A 17718-nucleotide genomic window follows, 5' to 3' on the forward strand; every position below is an offset into this window, starting at 1 on the left:
ATGTAGAAACTGAGGAAGAGTGATTAAAAACATAAGCAGTTTATTGTTAACATTCCGTGATTACGGCTTAGCTTTATTTGATTCTACTGCAGACTGGTGGTCCCCGTTGAGTATCACAGTTTGTACACGTGTTGGAATTTTCTCCAAAATTTAGATAACTATCAAACCACAATCTTATAGTAAAAAAATAATTACTTTCATCTGTTTCTTCTCCTTCACAGGTGCACGTCAACAGGATATGAACTGCACACCTGCATGTCACTTAAAGTAACAAGCAACATTTTAAAAAGCTGCATGCAGTCAAAGGTAATTAACGCTTTTGTAACGCCTAAATTCTAAAATGGAACGTATTTAAGATAAAATACAAAGTTGCACGTGGAGTACAAGTTATATTAAAAGGAAATGTTTCAAAATACATAAAAATGTTTTCCTTTCGTTTAGTTGCTCGCATTAATATCTATACTTAAAAATGGCTAATAAACTTCGATAATTTCTTCGCGACTGTTTCCCAACTCCTGCGTGAATCGAATAGATTCATCCTATTTCTCAAGAATTTAAGGCCAGGTTCTCATTCAAATGAACAAAAAATAGGCAAAGTTTGAAATAATTTTTTTTGGACAATGATACAAAGGATGTTTTTGGGGATTATGATTTGTCGTATTCTGATTTTAGATTTTCAATACAAAAAACAAAATGGCGCCCTTAATTATAGTTTTATCAAGGATCTGTGAGATTGAAGTATGCAGAGTTCATGCAATGTAGCTCCTCAATAGATTCCTGAAATCAGGAATGGATAATATCAGTCCATACTACATTAAATTTATGGGAGCTTATACCTAACCACGATGTAATAACCTTAAATTTAGCGATATGGTAGTAACACTAACTTTTGATTTTGGGTTTGTTCACTCTTTATGGCTTAACGAAAAACAGTTAACATTAACATATTTCGTATGTTATACGTATAAGCTCCCAAGAAAAATGCTTATTTTTCGTGGGTCAAAGGTACAAGTTAACAGGTTGAACCGTTTTAATTTTATACTGCACGCAGTATCATTTTTCGAGAAAAATCTGTTTAATATTTAGGGAAAACTTTTATACGTATTATTAGTTCAATTTGCTGAAAAACTACAAGTTATTACATATATTTGATCTCGCTAAACACAAATCTGAAGTTAGATTTTCAAAATTCAAAAAACATAATCCAATATGTCGGACCAAAAATTATGTTTTGACCAATTTTGACCAAAATTTAACCAAAAAAGAAGAGTGTCGTTTCTTACGTTTAGTCTGCAATTCCAGGACGTTATACCAAACCTTCCTCTAACTCGAATTAATCCTGGAGTAATCCCCTTGTTTTTCTTGGAGAGAAAAGCCGATCTGGCGGAGCTGAATACGCTGCGTTCGGCAGCCTGCACACGTTGTTCGTCAGCTGTTTCGGCGAATATGTTTGCATGCGTACTGCAATATAAATAATTTTGTGAACGTGCGCCGCGGCACAAATTTTCTACTGGAGCCGGACATCTCCGGTTGAGAGCGCCCAACAGCAGACGAGAGACTGCTTCAAACAAAGGGCTGTAGCAGCTTTCGTAACGCACGGACTAAACAATCTTTTCGTCCTAATATTCTAAGCACACATACCTTTCAAAAAAATCGAATTTTCGACTGTTTTGTATGAGAACCTGACCTTAACTTGTACACGAATGAAGACAAAAACTGGGGATTAACTTACGCACAGGACAACAAAATTTTATTTTCAAAATATTTATCCCATTTTGCAAGGGTCTATCTTTCACATAGATGCATTTATGACATCGGGGCACTTTTTGTAATTACGTATAGGACCAAAGTTATGATTTATCACTCAAGGATAGTCAGTGTGCCCTTGACTGAAAGTATGACAAATGCACAGACTACAGTCAGACTCATCCTTTGCTTTGTAATATTTATGGTTAATCGGCCGTGGCATAAAATCACCTAAAATAATTACTTCGAGATACGTCGTGAGCACGCGATGGGTACGTGAGTGATATCGGGTAACGACAAAGAAGGTCCATGGGTGACAACGTGAAAAATAGACAAACAGGTTTTCTCGTCTCCCACCGGCTATCCCTTAAAAGTAAACGTTGCCTTTTCTGGCCTCTCACCGGCTGACAGTTGAGAACAGAGACTCCAGAACAACTGGACAACAGGTTCGTGGGATGACTTCAGTTCTGAGGGTTGGGTTTGTCAGTTCGGACTTGGCAGTTAAGTTTGGAAGTTCAAGTTCGGAAGGAGAGTTAGGATGATAAGGTCTCTCTGATATGTATATAGTGAGACAGTGATTTTTTATTTAGTGCGTAATCTTTACATTGTGATTGTGATGAAATGTAGTGGCTCACATTGCACCATGGTAATAAACTGTTCTGGCAACACTGAAAATTACGAAGTCATTCAGCAGATGCCGGCCGGAGTGGCCGTGCGGTCGCAGGTTCGAATCCTGACTCAGGCATGGATGTGTGTGATGTCCTTAGGCTAGTTAGGTTTAATTAGTTCTAAGTTCTAGGCGACTGATGACCTCAGAAGTTAAGTCGCATAGTGCTCAGAGCCATTTTGAACCAGCAGATTTAGAGAATCGTCAATCCCCATTACAATCATAAAAGTTGTAATCGACAGACCTACAGCCACGCGAGATCCTCTACAACAGGGACCATCGAAGACAACATGCAAAAAGAGTGAACAAACCTTTGAGACATGTCCCTGAAATGAACGTGTCCAACCATAACTCCCACGTGAACTATTAGGCTGTAACGACCAGTCAACATCGTCACGAAAGCAGTTCCGAGTGGAAATGCTGCAACTTCCGTATGCCTGGAGTTATTGCATTCTATGCTTTGCTATACGGCGATGCAGTACCCCCAAAGTTGATGGGAGGCACATACACGTGGTCATTCCAATGCCCACCTTCCCAAAAATGTAAAAATGGTAACAAAAAACTCGTGCAATAAGATCAGGCGATCTCACACAAACAACCAGTGTCTTGATACTGCTGGTTCCATATCGAATGCTTTGACCTGCAGGAGGTGCATTGCAGGATTACTGATCAAAATCATGACGAGCAGTTTTGTCTGAATTGACCCTGTTGAAAAGGAGAAAGCAAGACACGTTTTGTTGCTGTGTTATTGCCATGTTGCATAACGAACGAGGGAGCCCCGTAGCGGAAGCCAAGTGAACCGGCGGCTTACAACGGACACCGAGGTAGGGTATTTTTTTCTAATGTGCAAGTTAAAATTAACGCTATATTTATAGCTACTGCACGGTATATATTCCAACGGAATTGAGGGCTTTCGGGGCAAGGTTGTTTAGGTTATTTGCTTTGTTTATTGTCTAGGAAACAATCAATTCATTTGTCACAACATTCTATTAATCATCGTACTTTTGTTCAATAGTTTATGCAAAAATGCAGGCAGAGTTTATAAATGCAATGATAAAAATTTAAATAATATTATCAGCTCACACGGGTTTTGATTTAAAATAAATGTTGGTTATTGATTCTCTTAAAATCACAACCACAGACTAATGTTTCTTGAATTTATAGACCAGAGCAGCGCATCACAATAACTACATTTAGATCCGATAAACAACCAATACCATTCATAATACAACCACTTGTGCACAAACCTGAAGTTCCACACTAACTAAACACCATGAAATTAATCATTAATCGAAGTTTAATTCGTATTAACTCACTCAGATATTCCAAATTCAACTCTGTCCAAGACTTAAAAAATTACTACATGCCAGAACTAACTAGAGCAAATGTGTTGGGTTAAAACTCTCCAACCTGCGACAATTATTACAAGTTGCTAATAATCACCAACAAGCAAAATTTGCAAGTTCTCTCGAACTTTTTCCAAAAATCTTCTAAGTTTTCGCGACCAATGTGCGAAGTTTCACAAGCCCCAAATCTCGTACTTACCTCGACTTACTCGTCTCTAATACAAACACAAGATTACTTTGCTGTACCTCTCGAGGTTAGCTGTTTTTAGACCAAAATACCAGCGGGCTGTTTAAGCTCTCGTATTGTCATCGCTAAAATTCATATACAATATCTATCATTTCAACAAACACTTGTCTAATGTTAAACGTACACTGAGATGACAAAACTGTACATGTAGGGATGGCGGCAATATCGCGTACACAAGGTATAAAAGGGCAGTGCATGCCGGAGCTGTCATTTGCACTCAGGTGATTCATGTCAAAAGAATTGCGACGTGATTGTGGCCGCACGACGGGAATTAAAAGACTTTGAACGCGGAGAGGTAGTTGGATTGGTTGGTTGCTTGGTTGATTTGGAAGAGGGGGGCCAAACAGCGTGGTCATCGGTCCCATCTGATTAGGAAATGATGGGGAAGGAAGTTGGCCGTGCTTTTTCAAAGGAAGCATCCCGGCATTTGCCCGAGCCGATTTAGCGAAATCACGGAAAACCTGAATCAGGTTGAATGGACGCGGGTTTGAACGATCGTCCTCTCGAATGCGAGTCCAGTGTGCTAACCACTGCGCCACTTCGCTCGGTAACAGTAGTTGGAGCTAGACGCAAGGGACATCCCATTTCGTAAATCGTTAGGAAATTCAATATTCCGAGATCCACAGTGTCTAGAGTGTGCCAAGAATACCAAGTTCCAGGCGTTACCTCTCACCGCGGACAACGCTGTGGCCGACGGCCTTCACTTAACGAACGAGAGCGGTGGCGTTTGCGTACAGTTTTCAGTGCCAACAGGCAAGTAACAGTGGGTGAAATAAACGCAGAAATCAATGTGGAACGACGAACGTATCCGTTAGAACAGTGCAGCAAAATCTGGCGTTAATGGGCTATGTATGGCAGCAAACGCTCGTCGCGAGTGGCTTTGCTAGCACCACGACATCGCCTGCAGCGACTCTACTGGACTCGTGACCACGTCGTTTGGACCCTAGACGACCGGAAAACCGTGAACTGGTCAGATGAGGCCCTATTTCAGTTGGCAAAAGCCGATGGCAGGATTCGAGTGCGGCGCAGAGCCGACGAAACTATGGACCCAAGTTGCCTACAAGACACTGTGCAAGCTGGTGGTGATGCCATAATAGTATGGGCTCTGTTTACAAGGTCCAACTGAACCAATCATTGACTGGAAAGGATTGTGTTTGGCTACTAGGAGACATTTTGCAGCCGTTCATGAAGTTCACGTTCCAAAACAATGATGGAATTTTTATGGATGACATTGCGCCATGTCACTAGCTCACAATTATTCACAATTACTTTGAAGATCATTCCGAACAATTCGAGTGAATGATTTGGGTACGCTGATCTCCTGACATGAATGCCATCCCTCATTTACGGGACATGATAGGGAGGTCAGTTCGTGCACATTATCCTACACCGACAACACTTTCGCTGTTACGGACGGCTGTAGAGGCGGCAGGGCTCGTTAATTCCACAGGGGTCCTCTAAAGATTTGTTGAGTCCTTACCACGTCCATCTGCTGCACTAGCCCAAGCAAAAGAGGATCTGACACAATATTAGGAGACATTCCACGACTTTTGCCACCTCATTCTACGTACAAAGTATCAGACTGGCCTGAAATTTTTCTCAGATTTCCAGTAACATCTTTGGTTTTTGCTGAGTCCTTCAGTTTTCTGATAAATTATCTGCGCAAAAGTTTGTTTACAGTATTTTGCTGCTTAAAAGTCATAAATATTTAGAAACAAATAGATTTATATATAAATACCTTAGGCTAATTTGCTGTATTGCCGCCACTTTGGTCAATTTATTATTATTTTGTGAGATATATTCTGGCATATATTTCAAAATATTTACAAAAATTATACCAATATGTTCTGATAGGGCTTCTCAAGCTCCATTGATGCTTAGTTTATCAAAATTGTCCAAGGCATTGGAAATATATTAATTTTTAGAACTAATATTATTTGCAGAACGTAGATAACTGATAACTGAAAAACCACTAATCTGATTTAGAGCGTGTTTAGACGCATGCACTCGTCTTGTTTTTTTCCCTTTCTGTGGACGTGCTTGGTTGTTTTATAGCTGTCTTGGATTTCGTTATTTCTGCCATGGCGGCTTGCCCCTCCACATTCCTCTCCAATGGCTTAGCGCCACTGGGTTTTTCCCAGCTACCAAGACAGTTTAGCTGCTGCACTCGTGCAGCTGAAGTATCTCTCATACTTCATTCAGGGCCTTAAGCTGCATGAGAAGCGTAAACCGCCTTTTTATTTTCTTCTTTTTTTCTCGCGAATAAGGAAACCTTTTCACACATGCTCTTTCGGTTCAGTTTCATAAAATATATACAGGAAAATAAAGATGGTCTTACATAAAAATAAATGAATATTTTAAACAATGGAAGTACTTAATTGCTATTAACAAATCTGTAATATTTTTTAAAATAACTAGAAATATATTTAAAAAATATTTCATTACCTTAAGGAAGCACCATTAACTCGGAAGAAATATGAAAACAACTATTTTCTCAAAATGTTATACCACTGTCAAATAAATACAGCATCATAAAGACGTATAGCGTGGACACCTTAATACAACCTACTTCTGCAAAAAAATTAACATCACATCAAAGGGACAGAAATATGAAAAACATCTATTTTCTGTCTCTACAGAACTGCTATCAACCCTCAACCAATTAACCAACTATTAGTGTTGCTGCTGATCTTACTGCCTCTATGAGTAATATCGGTAGACTTGTCTTGTTCATTCACTGGCGTTAATCTGAACTACAGAATGTTGTTTCCATAAAAGGATGTGCCCTCAAACTGTTGCCGTCACCAGCTACTGTCTGCTGGATTCCTTGGGCGTACGGCATTACCTCAGCTGCGTTCCCACTGTGACAGTTGATTCCTCTATTCGCTGTAACTTCTTGCAATCCATGTTTGTGTAATCACTTGCAGTACACGGTAGACACTCTTGAAAACAGTGCATTTCCATTCAGTGGTCACAGACTTCAGGTACCTTCTCTCAAAGTGTACGGAAACTTATCTCTCCGGAATGGTGGCATGCTGACGTGTGAGTGGCCTGTCGAAATCCTCCTAGGTCCTTCTGGATACTGCAGCGGCTGTACCATTATACATGCGCAGAGTCGACTCGTTCCTCAGTGCTGCTTTTGGATCCAGCGGCCCTGATGCCTGACGACAGTTACTCGTTACGTCTTCTTAGAGCACAGAGACCCGGAACATGTGCACTGAGGCGCTCACACTTTCTTTGTCACAACTATAATTTACATTGAAAGGCAGCAGTCCATTCACTTTTCACGTGATTTCTCATCAAATTCTGGAAAGGATCTTTTCTCTATCGATGTTTTATATTTTATTGCGTTTGATATTGAGCACGCCGTTACATTTAACCACCTTTCCTAAACATGAATGACTGCTAGGTTGTATAATGGGTGTAATTGCAAACTCATGCCCTCTATTAAAGTCAGGTGAACCTTCTTGGTCCCGCTGTGTAGCAGGGACATCGACCTGAAATTCCATTGATTAGAGCAGGACTGTCTTCATTGATGAGTCCCACTTCAAATTAACCTCCAATTACCAGCGAAGACGTGTCTGGAGACGCACTGGACAGCGGTGGGGTACCAACCTCACTGTCGCCAGCCAAAAGGCCCGAAAACCAGGAGTGATGGTATGGGGTGCCATTTCATTTCATAGCAGAACCCCTGCGATTGTTATCCGCTTCACCCTTTCAGCACATCAGTACGTCGACGATATTCTATGCCCCGTTTTGTTGCCCATCGTGGCAACCCATCCTGGGCTTACTTTTCAGCAAGGTAATTCCCGCCCGCACACGGCGAGAGTTTCCAATCCTTGGCTTCGTGTTTGCCAAACCCTACGCCGATCTCTCCCCAATTGAGAACTCTTGAAGCATTATTGACACCGCCATTCAACCATTTCGGGATTTTGACGATCTAACGATCCAGCTGGAAAAAATTTGGCACAATATCTATCAAGAAGACATTCAAAAACTCTGTAAATCAATGCCAAGCCAAATAGCTGCTTGCCTAAGGGATATAGGTGCACCAACGCGTTATTGATTATCTCAGTTTCTGAAGCTGTTTCTCTTGAATAAATCATCCAGTTTTTCAAAAATTAAATCATTTGTTTGTACATGTACACAACATCTAACAATTTCCGTCCCATTCGGATAGTTCCTTCGTGGTTCGTCCTTTCTTACCTTAATAAATAATTAATATAACATTATTCACATAAATCTTAACCATATATTGAATAAATCATGTGTTTAATGCACTGAAATAGTCAGTATGTTACTTTTGAGCCATGTTCGTGTGTCGTTTACGTGCACCACAATCAAGGAAGCGTTTCACCAGCATTATATCGGAAGAAGGTCGTCCCTCTTGGAATTCCAACTAAAGCATTATTTTGCCCAGCTGCGTTGTAGCATCTGTGCGTGTAATAGCGTATTGCGAATGAGCGCCAATTTTGTCATCTAATCCATCGCCCCTACCGTCATCGTCTACAAACGAACAAACGACGACAACTTCGGAGGGAGCGCTATCATCTTTTGGCAACTAGGCATTTACGTCTGTAGCACCAATGTCTGAGAGTCCTCAAATCTTTGCAAAAGTCTGAACATCAAATTCAACTGCAATGTTTTTCAACTGTTTATCTGTATTCATGGTCTGCAATGCTTCTGACTGTTTTTCCATGAACACTACTATCTTCTTTCTCTTTGATGTCACTTTATACTCCGAACAAACGTGGGCAATACATTTCTGTCCAGTTCAACTGACAGCTTGTCAGAATCTGTTCGTGACGATTGGTTGAACTTAATTTTAATATGTAAAGGATGAGCCAGACAGTAGGGGATTTTACTTTATTACACTCCTGGAAATGGAAAAAAGAACACAGACACCGGTGTGTCAGACCCACCATACTTGCTCCGGACACTGCGAGAGGGCTGTACAAGCAATGATCACACGCACGGCACAGCGGACACACCAGGAACCGCGGTGTTGGCCGTCGAATGGCGCTAGCTGCGGAGCATTTGTGCACCGCCGCCGTCAGTGTCAGCCAGTTTGCCGTGGCATACGGAGCTCCATCGCAGTCTTTAACACTGGTAGCATGCCGCGACAGCGTGGACGTGAACCGTATGTGCAGTTGACGGACTTTGAGCGAGGGCGTATAGTGGGCATGCGGGAGGCCGGGTGGACGTAACGCCGAATTGCTCAACACGTGGGGCGTGAGGTCTCCACAGTACATCGATGTTGTCGCCAGTGGTCGGCGGAAGGTGCACGTGCCCGTCGACCTGCACGGTACATCCAAACCGTCATCGAACCCATCGTTCTACCATTCATCGACCGGCAAGGGAACTTGCTGTTCCAACAGGACAATGCACGTCCGCATGTATCCCGTGCCACCCAACGTGCTCTAGAAGGTGTAAGTCAACTACCCTGGCCAGCAAGATCTTCGGATCTGTCCCCCATTGAGCATGTTTGGGACTGGATGAAGCGTCGTCTCACGCGGTCTGCACGTCCAGCACGAACGCTGGTCCAACTGAGGCGCCAGGTGGAAATGGCATGGCAAGCCGTTCCACAGGACTACATCCAGCATCTCTACGTTCGTCTCCATGGGAGAATAGCAGCCTGCATTGCTGCGAAAGGTGGATATACATTGTACTAGTGCCGACATTGTGCATGCTCTGTTGCCTGTGTCTATGTGCCTGTGGTTCTGTCAGTGTGATCATGTGATGTATCTGACCCCCGGAATGTGTCAATAAAGTTTCCCCTTCCTGGGACAATGAATTCACGGTGTTCTTATTTCAATTTCCAGGAGTGTATATGAGCTCTCAAACGGTAACTTCATTTTTCTTGTTACGGCCAAGCCTCGGCCGGCAGTGTCGGCTGCCTGTAAATTCTTTCGTCCCATGGTTTAGCAACAGGAAGTCAGCACCGAGGAAGGGCACCTTGGCCACGCGCCTCTCTCATGTGCTGACAAGGTAGCGCCGCCCCAGGCGTCGCTTAGCAGGCGACGCTCTGGGAAATTCGATGCCGCCCGCACGGTTTTCTCTATCCCTACCAATCAGGACAGAGGTAGCCACATGGTGCGTCGAGTATACCCGGCCGCCCATCGCCGGACCCGCTCTCTTGTCTTCTCGCTCTCTTGAACGCGTGCCCTGTGGCAGTGAACACAACCCGCTTCTGGTGCTGCGGCGCCGGGGACTTCGATTTTCGCAGCCGGCATGCCGCTCGGACTGGCCCGATTGGCAGACGCCAACTTTCGTTAGCTTCGTGAACTATGTTTCGCCAATCTCTACGCTCTGGCTCACCCTCGCCTCCCTAGCTATGTCACCCATTTTTAACATGTTTTCGCCAATAAATGGCCTCTGTCTAAATATTATCCCATTCATTCCATAACGCCCACCGCCTAACCATACGCCTTCCTGTACAAATAATCCCCATCGTAGATTGTTGCCGCTATTACATGTGGATTAATGAGGGCCGCATAAACGACATTCCACTGTATCCTTTCTACTTCTGTTTGATTGCCTCCGTTTAATCAATACTAGGCTCCTCTGTTTTTTATTTCCAACTGCGACAGGCGTAGTTCCACAATTACCTGTAATACATCATTCAGGGGTATGCAGTGGGCGCCCCTTTATTTCTCTGTGCGCTCTTCTGACTAATGAAGCTAGCTTCACAAGCCCACAGATCACAGCTTGGGAATCCATTAGTCGGAATAGTGCTATAGCGTATGCTAGTGAGATTAGTGGGCGCTTAACGTAATTCGAGATCAGGAGTATAGGACGCCTGAAATGGTTAAAGAAAGGCAATCTTAGTTCAAAAACACCTCTCTCCTAAAACTGCCAGGCTAGAGTGTGAAGAATACTTTGCTGCCCTACCAGTGTGCTCACTGTCCCTGTCCCACTCCACACGGCCCATATTTTGCCTACCCTGCTAACTTTGAGGCTCTTTATCTGCTTCTCACTCTCCCTGCAAGAATTTATGTTGTCGAACAACTATCACTGTCGCTTCTTAGTGCAATATTCGATTTGTTTGCTCTAGACTACCCACAAACACCATAGTGGCTAAGAGCCACCACCACACCTAAGCTATCACTGAAATCAAGGCGAAATGCTCTATTCGCACTCTGAAGTCCCCACTACAGACACGCGTGGCAGAATGGCGCTTCTGTCTGGAAAGTCACATGGTACAATGCCCCTTTCTCCTGCGCATCGCTCCACCACCTGTCTTCTAACTGCATACCGCTGCAATTCAGTGGAGATTCACCTATGTTCTTATCGTACTCGGTGCTATAAATGTTTTATGTCACACGAAATAGTTGCTAGCACTTCACAGCAGCGCTGACCCAGTGCCCCTGGCGTGGCAGCTATCTTCCAGAAGGCGGAGGCGCTGTACAACACGGGCGACTTCGAGCACAGCCTGATGTTCTACCACCGTGGACAGCGCCTGCGCCCAGAGCTCGACGCCTTCCGGCTGGGCGTGCAGAAGACGCAGCAGGCCATCCAGAACACCATCGGTGAGCTGCCATGCTCCCTCTTACACGTCCTCTTTCGCCTACATCTGCAACCTTCATCTGTATTCTGCAGGCCACCGTACCATAGGCTAAGGCGGTAGGAGTGACTCTGGGAAACTCACTTTATTCCTTACGTAATTCTCAAGCATTTCTAGAAATGATTGTCGGTGGTTCTACTTAACCTTCTAACGTTGCTGAACGAATCGGGAAACACTGTGGCTTTAGCAGACACTGCAGAGTATCCGAGAAGTCTCTGTACCCTTAGATCAAAACATTGTCGGAGTCATTTATAAGTTCATCCACAGATCCATAAGATACCGCGTAAAAAATACAAACATACAGACACATAACACTTATCAGTAGATAGAGCATCTCTCCAAGTTTCTATTCACAACACGCTCCGTAGTGTACTTGCACTAAGGGGCAGGTCTTTCAGAATACGCTATGTGATCAAACGTATCCGATCCCTTAGCACTGAATGTTAATGTGGAGTGTGTCCACGTTTCATCTTTTTGGCAGCTTGATCTCTGCTGGGGTCAGTTTCATTGAAGTATCTGAATGTCTGTCGAAGAACAGCAGCCCATTTTTCCTCCAGAGACGAACCCAGAGCAGGTAGTGACAATGCATGATGGGATCTGGAGCGAAGTCGACATTCTGACTCATCCCAAAGGTGTTCCATTAGGTTTAGATCGCGACTCTAGGCATACCAGTCCATTTTAAGAATGTTATTGTCCACAAACCATTGTTGTCCACAAACTATTGCCTCACAGATGCAGGCAGAGTACATTGTCACGCTGATACAAACAAGTATCGCCTCCAAACTGTCCCTCTATTGCACACAGTACACAACTGTGTGAAATGTATTCATACTCTTCCACACTGATCGTTTTCTTAAATCCAATAAGGGAGCCACACCCTAACCACGAAAAACACCAGCTCCTCTATACTTCCCTGTTGACACCACGCATGATCGCAAGTAACATTCTCTAGACATTCTCTAAACTCAAACTTTTTCATTGGATTGCCGCAGAGTATGACGTGATTCGTCAGTGCAAATCATACGTTTCCAGTCATTCATTGTCCAGTGGCGTTCCTCTTTACCCCGACTAAAGTGTCGCTTAGCACAGAAGAAATGTGCGGCCCATGAGCAAGTGCTCGATCATTGTACCCCGTCCTCTTTAAATCCCTACGCACACAACTGTGCTAGCTGGTCTGATGGTAGCATTTTTGAATTAACGAGTTATTCATTCCACTGATGTCAAGCTACTTTTACAACCATCCGCCGCAATGCTCGGCGATCCCTGCCTGTCAGTGCGTGGGGTCTGTCTAGTCTTGCTTAGGCTGTGGTTGTTCCTTCCCCTTCCCACTTCACAATTACATCAGCACCAGCCGAATTGGACAGCCTCAGAACGGTTGATGATATGACCCTGACACTTTCTTACCCAGTTGACGTCCAGTGACTAGTCCAAGTTCGAAATCACAAAGCTCTCCTCACCAACCCATTCTGCTGTTGGATAACACTACACTTCCCGCCACCTATTACACTGACGGGTCTGCCTCTTCTGACATATAGTGTCAGTTCTGTATTGCATAGGGCTGTCGAGATATTTTTGATCAGGGATTCTCCGTAGACAAATCATCATTTCTGTGTTGTAGCTCCGAAATAGTTCGCACCGTCAGATAGGCAACGCAATAAACAGATTTCCAAAGTAGCCAGCCATCGCCCCTTCCCGGGCAATTCATGTCATGACTATAATGAATTTCATTCATGTATTAATCTTTGCTACATCACATACGGTGCCCATACTGAGCACCTGTAGTGCGAGTTAAAGGCTTGGAGAGATAGTCCATCATATGATATGTGTCTCTTTTCTGTATATCTTTGAGTTGTAACACAATCAACTTCTGAGATCCCAGAGGTACTTATGAATAACCCTGTATTGAATGCTGGAGTATTTTCATACAGAAATTTATATCAGGCTGATACGTATGCACACAATGACGCATTACACAGATTTCTATGCGATTCCATGCCGTCCTTGAGACCTTATGGGGTATCTCAGTGGTTACGCTTTGAAAGGCTTCCTCAACACTTCTGCTCAATTCTTGATTATCTTGAACCGACATAGAGCCACGTGGGACTTGATTATTTCCCATAATGAGTTGTCTGAGATGGTACGGTCCGGGTTTTGCGGTGGCAATTTCAAACGGTTTTAAGACATTGCTGAAGCACGCCCAGTCCACTGGCCTCGTAACTGTGTATCAAGAGGTACATCCGTCTTATTAATAAAATGTTATGGAAGTCTATCCTGTAGTAATTAATCGCGATCCATAATCTGCTTGTATTGGACCTGAGTTTTTAACCTCATGTCCAAATAAGAATTCTCATTCACATGTCATTAAAAAAACATGATCTTAACAGAAATCAGGATGACATGCCAACCGATATCAAACATGTGGTGAGTTTCTTTCCAACTCTTGCACGTAATAAGGACTTCCTGACACCAGAAAACTATCTTTCTCCTGTGTGAACTGCGGTACATCCCACATCTGTATGACAATAACATGGAAAATAACTTGTAAATTGTGCCACCAAACCACGGGAGGCTACAACTCGATACTCCATGTCATTGTCAAATAATTCATCGACAAACTTCGATCTAAATCCTTTGATTGTGAAATATTTTTCTAAAGTGGTCGTAAGCAGTTGACAACGATACTTGAAGTACGGTTGCTCTTGCGAATGGATTTCGTTGGAGGCCACTCAGCTCACTGAGCGACGCCACCACAGGTTTCCAGCCGCGTTTTCTTACGTCAGCTGCGTATTTTGTTTCTGACAGTGCCTGGAACACAAGCACGTTCTCCCAATAAAGCAGGTTTGCTTTACCATTTGGGATCTTACCATGCGATATCTAAGCACACTCATTATCTCTGTCAATCTTTGCACTGTCTGTGGACATTTGCGCATCCCACACACGACACACCCCTCAGTAGAGTAACTATCTCCCCTCACATCTGCCATTGCTTCACGATCAAATCAATGCAGTAATCAAAACAGTTATTTTCGTCAGCCGCAAAGTAGGGATACCAATAAAACAGTCATGTATTTCCTCAACTTTACAAAGTCAAGGTACATACTGGCACTTCTCACCACCCTCTGCATCCACTGACGGAAATGTAAGATGATGCACCAGTCCTACACTCCTGGAAATGGAAAAAAGAACACACTGACACCGGTGTGTCAGACCCACCATACTTGCTCCGGACACTGCGAGAGGGCTGTACAAGCAATGATCACACGCACGGCACAGCGGACACACCAGGAACCGCGGTGTTGGCCGTCGAATGGCGCTAGCTGCGCAGCATTTGTGCACCGCCGCCGTCAGTGTAGGCCAGTTTGCCGTGGCATACGGAGCTCCATCGCAGTCTTTAACACTGGTAGCATGCCGCGACAGCGTGGACGTGAACCGTATGTGCAGTTGACGGACTTTGAGCGAGGGCGTATAGTGGGCATGCGGGAGGCCGGTTGGACGTACCGCCGAATTGCTCAACACGTGGGGCGTGAGGTCTCCACAGTACATCGATGTTGTCGCCAGTGGTCGCCGGAAGGTGCACGTGCCCGTCGACCTGGGACCGGACCGCAGCGACGCACGGATGCACGCCAAGACCGTAGGATCCTACACAGTGCCGTAGGGGACCGCACCGCCACTTCCCAGCAAATTAGGGACACTGTTGCTCCTAGGGTATCGGCGAGGACCATTCGCAACCGTCTCCATGAAGCTGGGCTACGGTCCCGCACACCGTTAGGCCGTCTTCCGCTCACGCCCCAACATCGTGCAGCCCGCCTCCAGTGGTGTCGCGACAGGCGTGAATGGAGGGACGAATGGAGACGTGTCGTCTTCAGCGATGAGAGTCGCTTCTGCCTTGGTGCCAATGATGGTCGTATGCGTGTTTGGCGCCGTGCAGGTGAGCGCCACAATCAGGACTGCATACGACCGAGGCACACAGGGCCAACACCCGGCATCATGGTGTGGGGAGCGATCTCCTACACTGGCCGTACACCTCTGGTGATCGTCGAGGGGACACTGAATAGTGCACGGTACATCTAAACCGTCATCGAACCCATAGTTCTACCATTCATCGACCGGCAAGGGAACTTGCTGTTCCAACAGGACAATGCACGTCCGCATGTATCCCGTGCCACCCAACGTGCTCTAGAAGGTGTAAGTCAACTACCCTGGCCAGCAAGATCTTCGGATCTGTCCCCCATTGAGCATGTTTGGGACTGGATGAAGCGTCGTCTCACGCGGTCTGCACGTCCAGCACGAACGCTGGTCCAACTGAGGCGCCAGGTGGAAATGGCATGGCAAGCCGTTCCACAGGACTACATCCAGCATCTCTACGATCGTCTCCATGGGAGAATAGCAGCCTGCATTGATGCGAAAGGTGGATATACACTGTACTAGTGCCGACATTGTGCCTGCTCTGTTGCCTGTGTCTATGTGCCTGTGGTTCTGTCAGTGTGATCATGTGATGTATCTGACCCCCGGAATGTGTCAATAAAGTTTCCCCTTCCTGGGACAATGAATTCACGGTGTTCTTATTTCAATTTCCAGGAGTGTATTTTTACTTAACTTCGTGCTGACGTTAAAATACCATTCTACCCGAAACGAAAGTTCGTCACCAATATCAATATGAGATGAGATACCCACTGGCACCAATACACTTTTGTATTGCTTGTGGCATGGAAATGAAACAGTCTCTGAATGTCAACTCGAGTTATTTCTTGCCATACCTGAAACACACGTGAGACAGTTCACGAGCATTGTTGGCTGGAAGCGGATATGAAGTTATAGATCTTCCTATCGAATCCAAGAATTGCTCTATAGGTGGAAAACTTCGAAACCGTGCAAGTCAGTCAAGGATGCGTTGAGAACTGCATTATGGGGTCTTGCATTATCTTGGTGGAATGTGGCATTTGTTACGCTTGTCAAGGAGGATAGAACAACGTCGTTTATCATTATTGCTGTTATTGAGAGCCTCCCTTCAACAGTTACCAAATCGGTCATATCTCACAGCTCCCCACAGCATGATTCCTGGAGATGGGAGGCTGTATCTCTCGAGAATTGCTGCTTCCTGTGATCTCTCACCAGATCGTTCACGGACACGTTAACGTGAATCTCGCTGCCTCAGGCAGTAATTTGACTTATCACTGGCCGTCTCACAGAATGCTACTCAGTGTCCCAATCGACTATGGCGCTTTATCATGTAAATCTTCGTTGGCCGATGTATGTTGTCAGCTGTAAACAACGCACTGCATCTCGACATATGGACCCAACTTCCAGTAATCTATTCCCAAAGATTCGTGGCGACACTCTGAACATGAACTCTGGTCGGATTTCAGCTGTTGTCATTCATGTATTCGTCAGAGCCAGTCGAACAATCCTACGATATTGCCGTGGTGTAGTCATTCTGGAAGGACCGTGCCTGCTGTTCTTGGTGCACTTTTGTACCCTTCCCGTCTAATCGCCACTCGTTCGGAAGTCGGTGGACTACAGTCATTTGTCTGTGCGGCCTGTCGGTATGATGTCCATATGTCCCTCATGCCAGTGATTCGGCCTTTCTAAAACCTGAACGATGGCAATAAGCTGCACTTGCCCGTTCTCCAGTCATGCAGCGCTGCAATCCCCAGCTGAAACGCCGGCCGGAGTGGCCGAGTGGTTCTAGGCGCTACAGTCTGGAACCCCGCTACCGCTACGATCGCAGGTTCGAATCCTGCCTCGGTCATGGATGTGTGTGATGTCCTTAGATAAGCTAGGTGTAAGTAGTTCTAAGCTCTAGAGGACTGATGACCACAGTAATTAAGTCCCCTAGTGCTCAGAGCCATTTCAACCATTTTGAACCCAGCTGAAACGTTCCCGGCGTCCAATATCCACTCACACCATTCTTCATTTGCAGAAACGCTTTTTTTCTGTACTGAAAACGAGCTAACATAACGACTAAATCGCAATCGACATATCTCACAGACATGTAAATAGTGGAGCATCAATTTGATAGCGTCCGGTCTGTGTGTTCACGGTACAGCACGTCCCATTTCAGCCAGTGTAACCTGGGTGTGTTACGTTTTCAGGATGTTCACGATAAATTATACCGGGCGACGGTGCTTTCGCTACTGTTTTGCAGTCG

The 17718-nt window shown here is 44.8% G+C and overlaps 1 protein-coding gene across 1 annotated transcript in view; it reads left to right on the top strand.

Annotated features, from left to right (window-relative positions):
• LOC126336162 (outer dynein arm-docking complex subunit 4-like) overlaps positions 1–17718 on the top strand; it is a 53054-nt gene that overhangs the window by 23856 nt on the left and 11480 nt on the right. Inside the window, exon 4 of the mRNA XM_049999654.1 lies at positions 11386–11535. Within this exon, the coding sequence (XP_049855611.1) occupies positions 11386–11535 (150 nt within the window). The remainder of the gene's footprint in view (positions 1–11385; positions 11536–17718) is intronic.

Source organism: Schistocerca gregaria, chromosome 2 (assembly GCF_023897955.1).
Source record: "Schistocerca gregaria isolate iqSchGreg1 chromosome 2, iqSchGreg1.2, whole genome shotgun sequence".
Classification (NCBI taxonomy): Eukaryota; Metazoa; Arthropoda; class Insecta; order Orthoptera; family Acrididae; genus Schistocerca; species Schistocerca gregaria.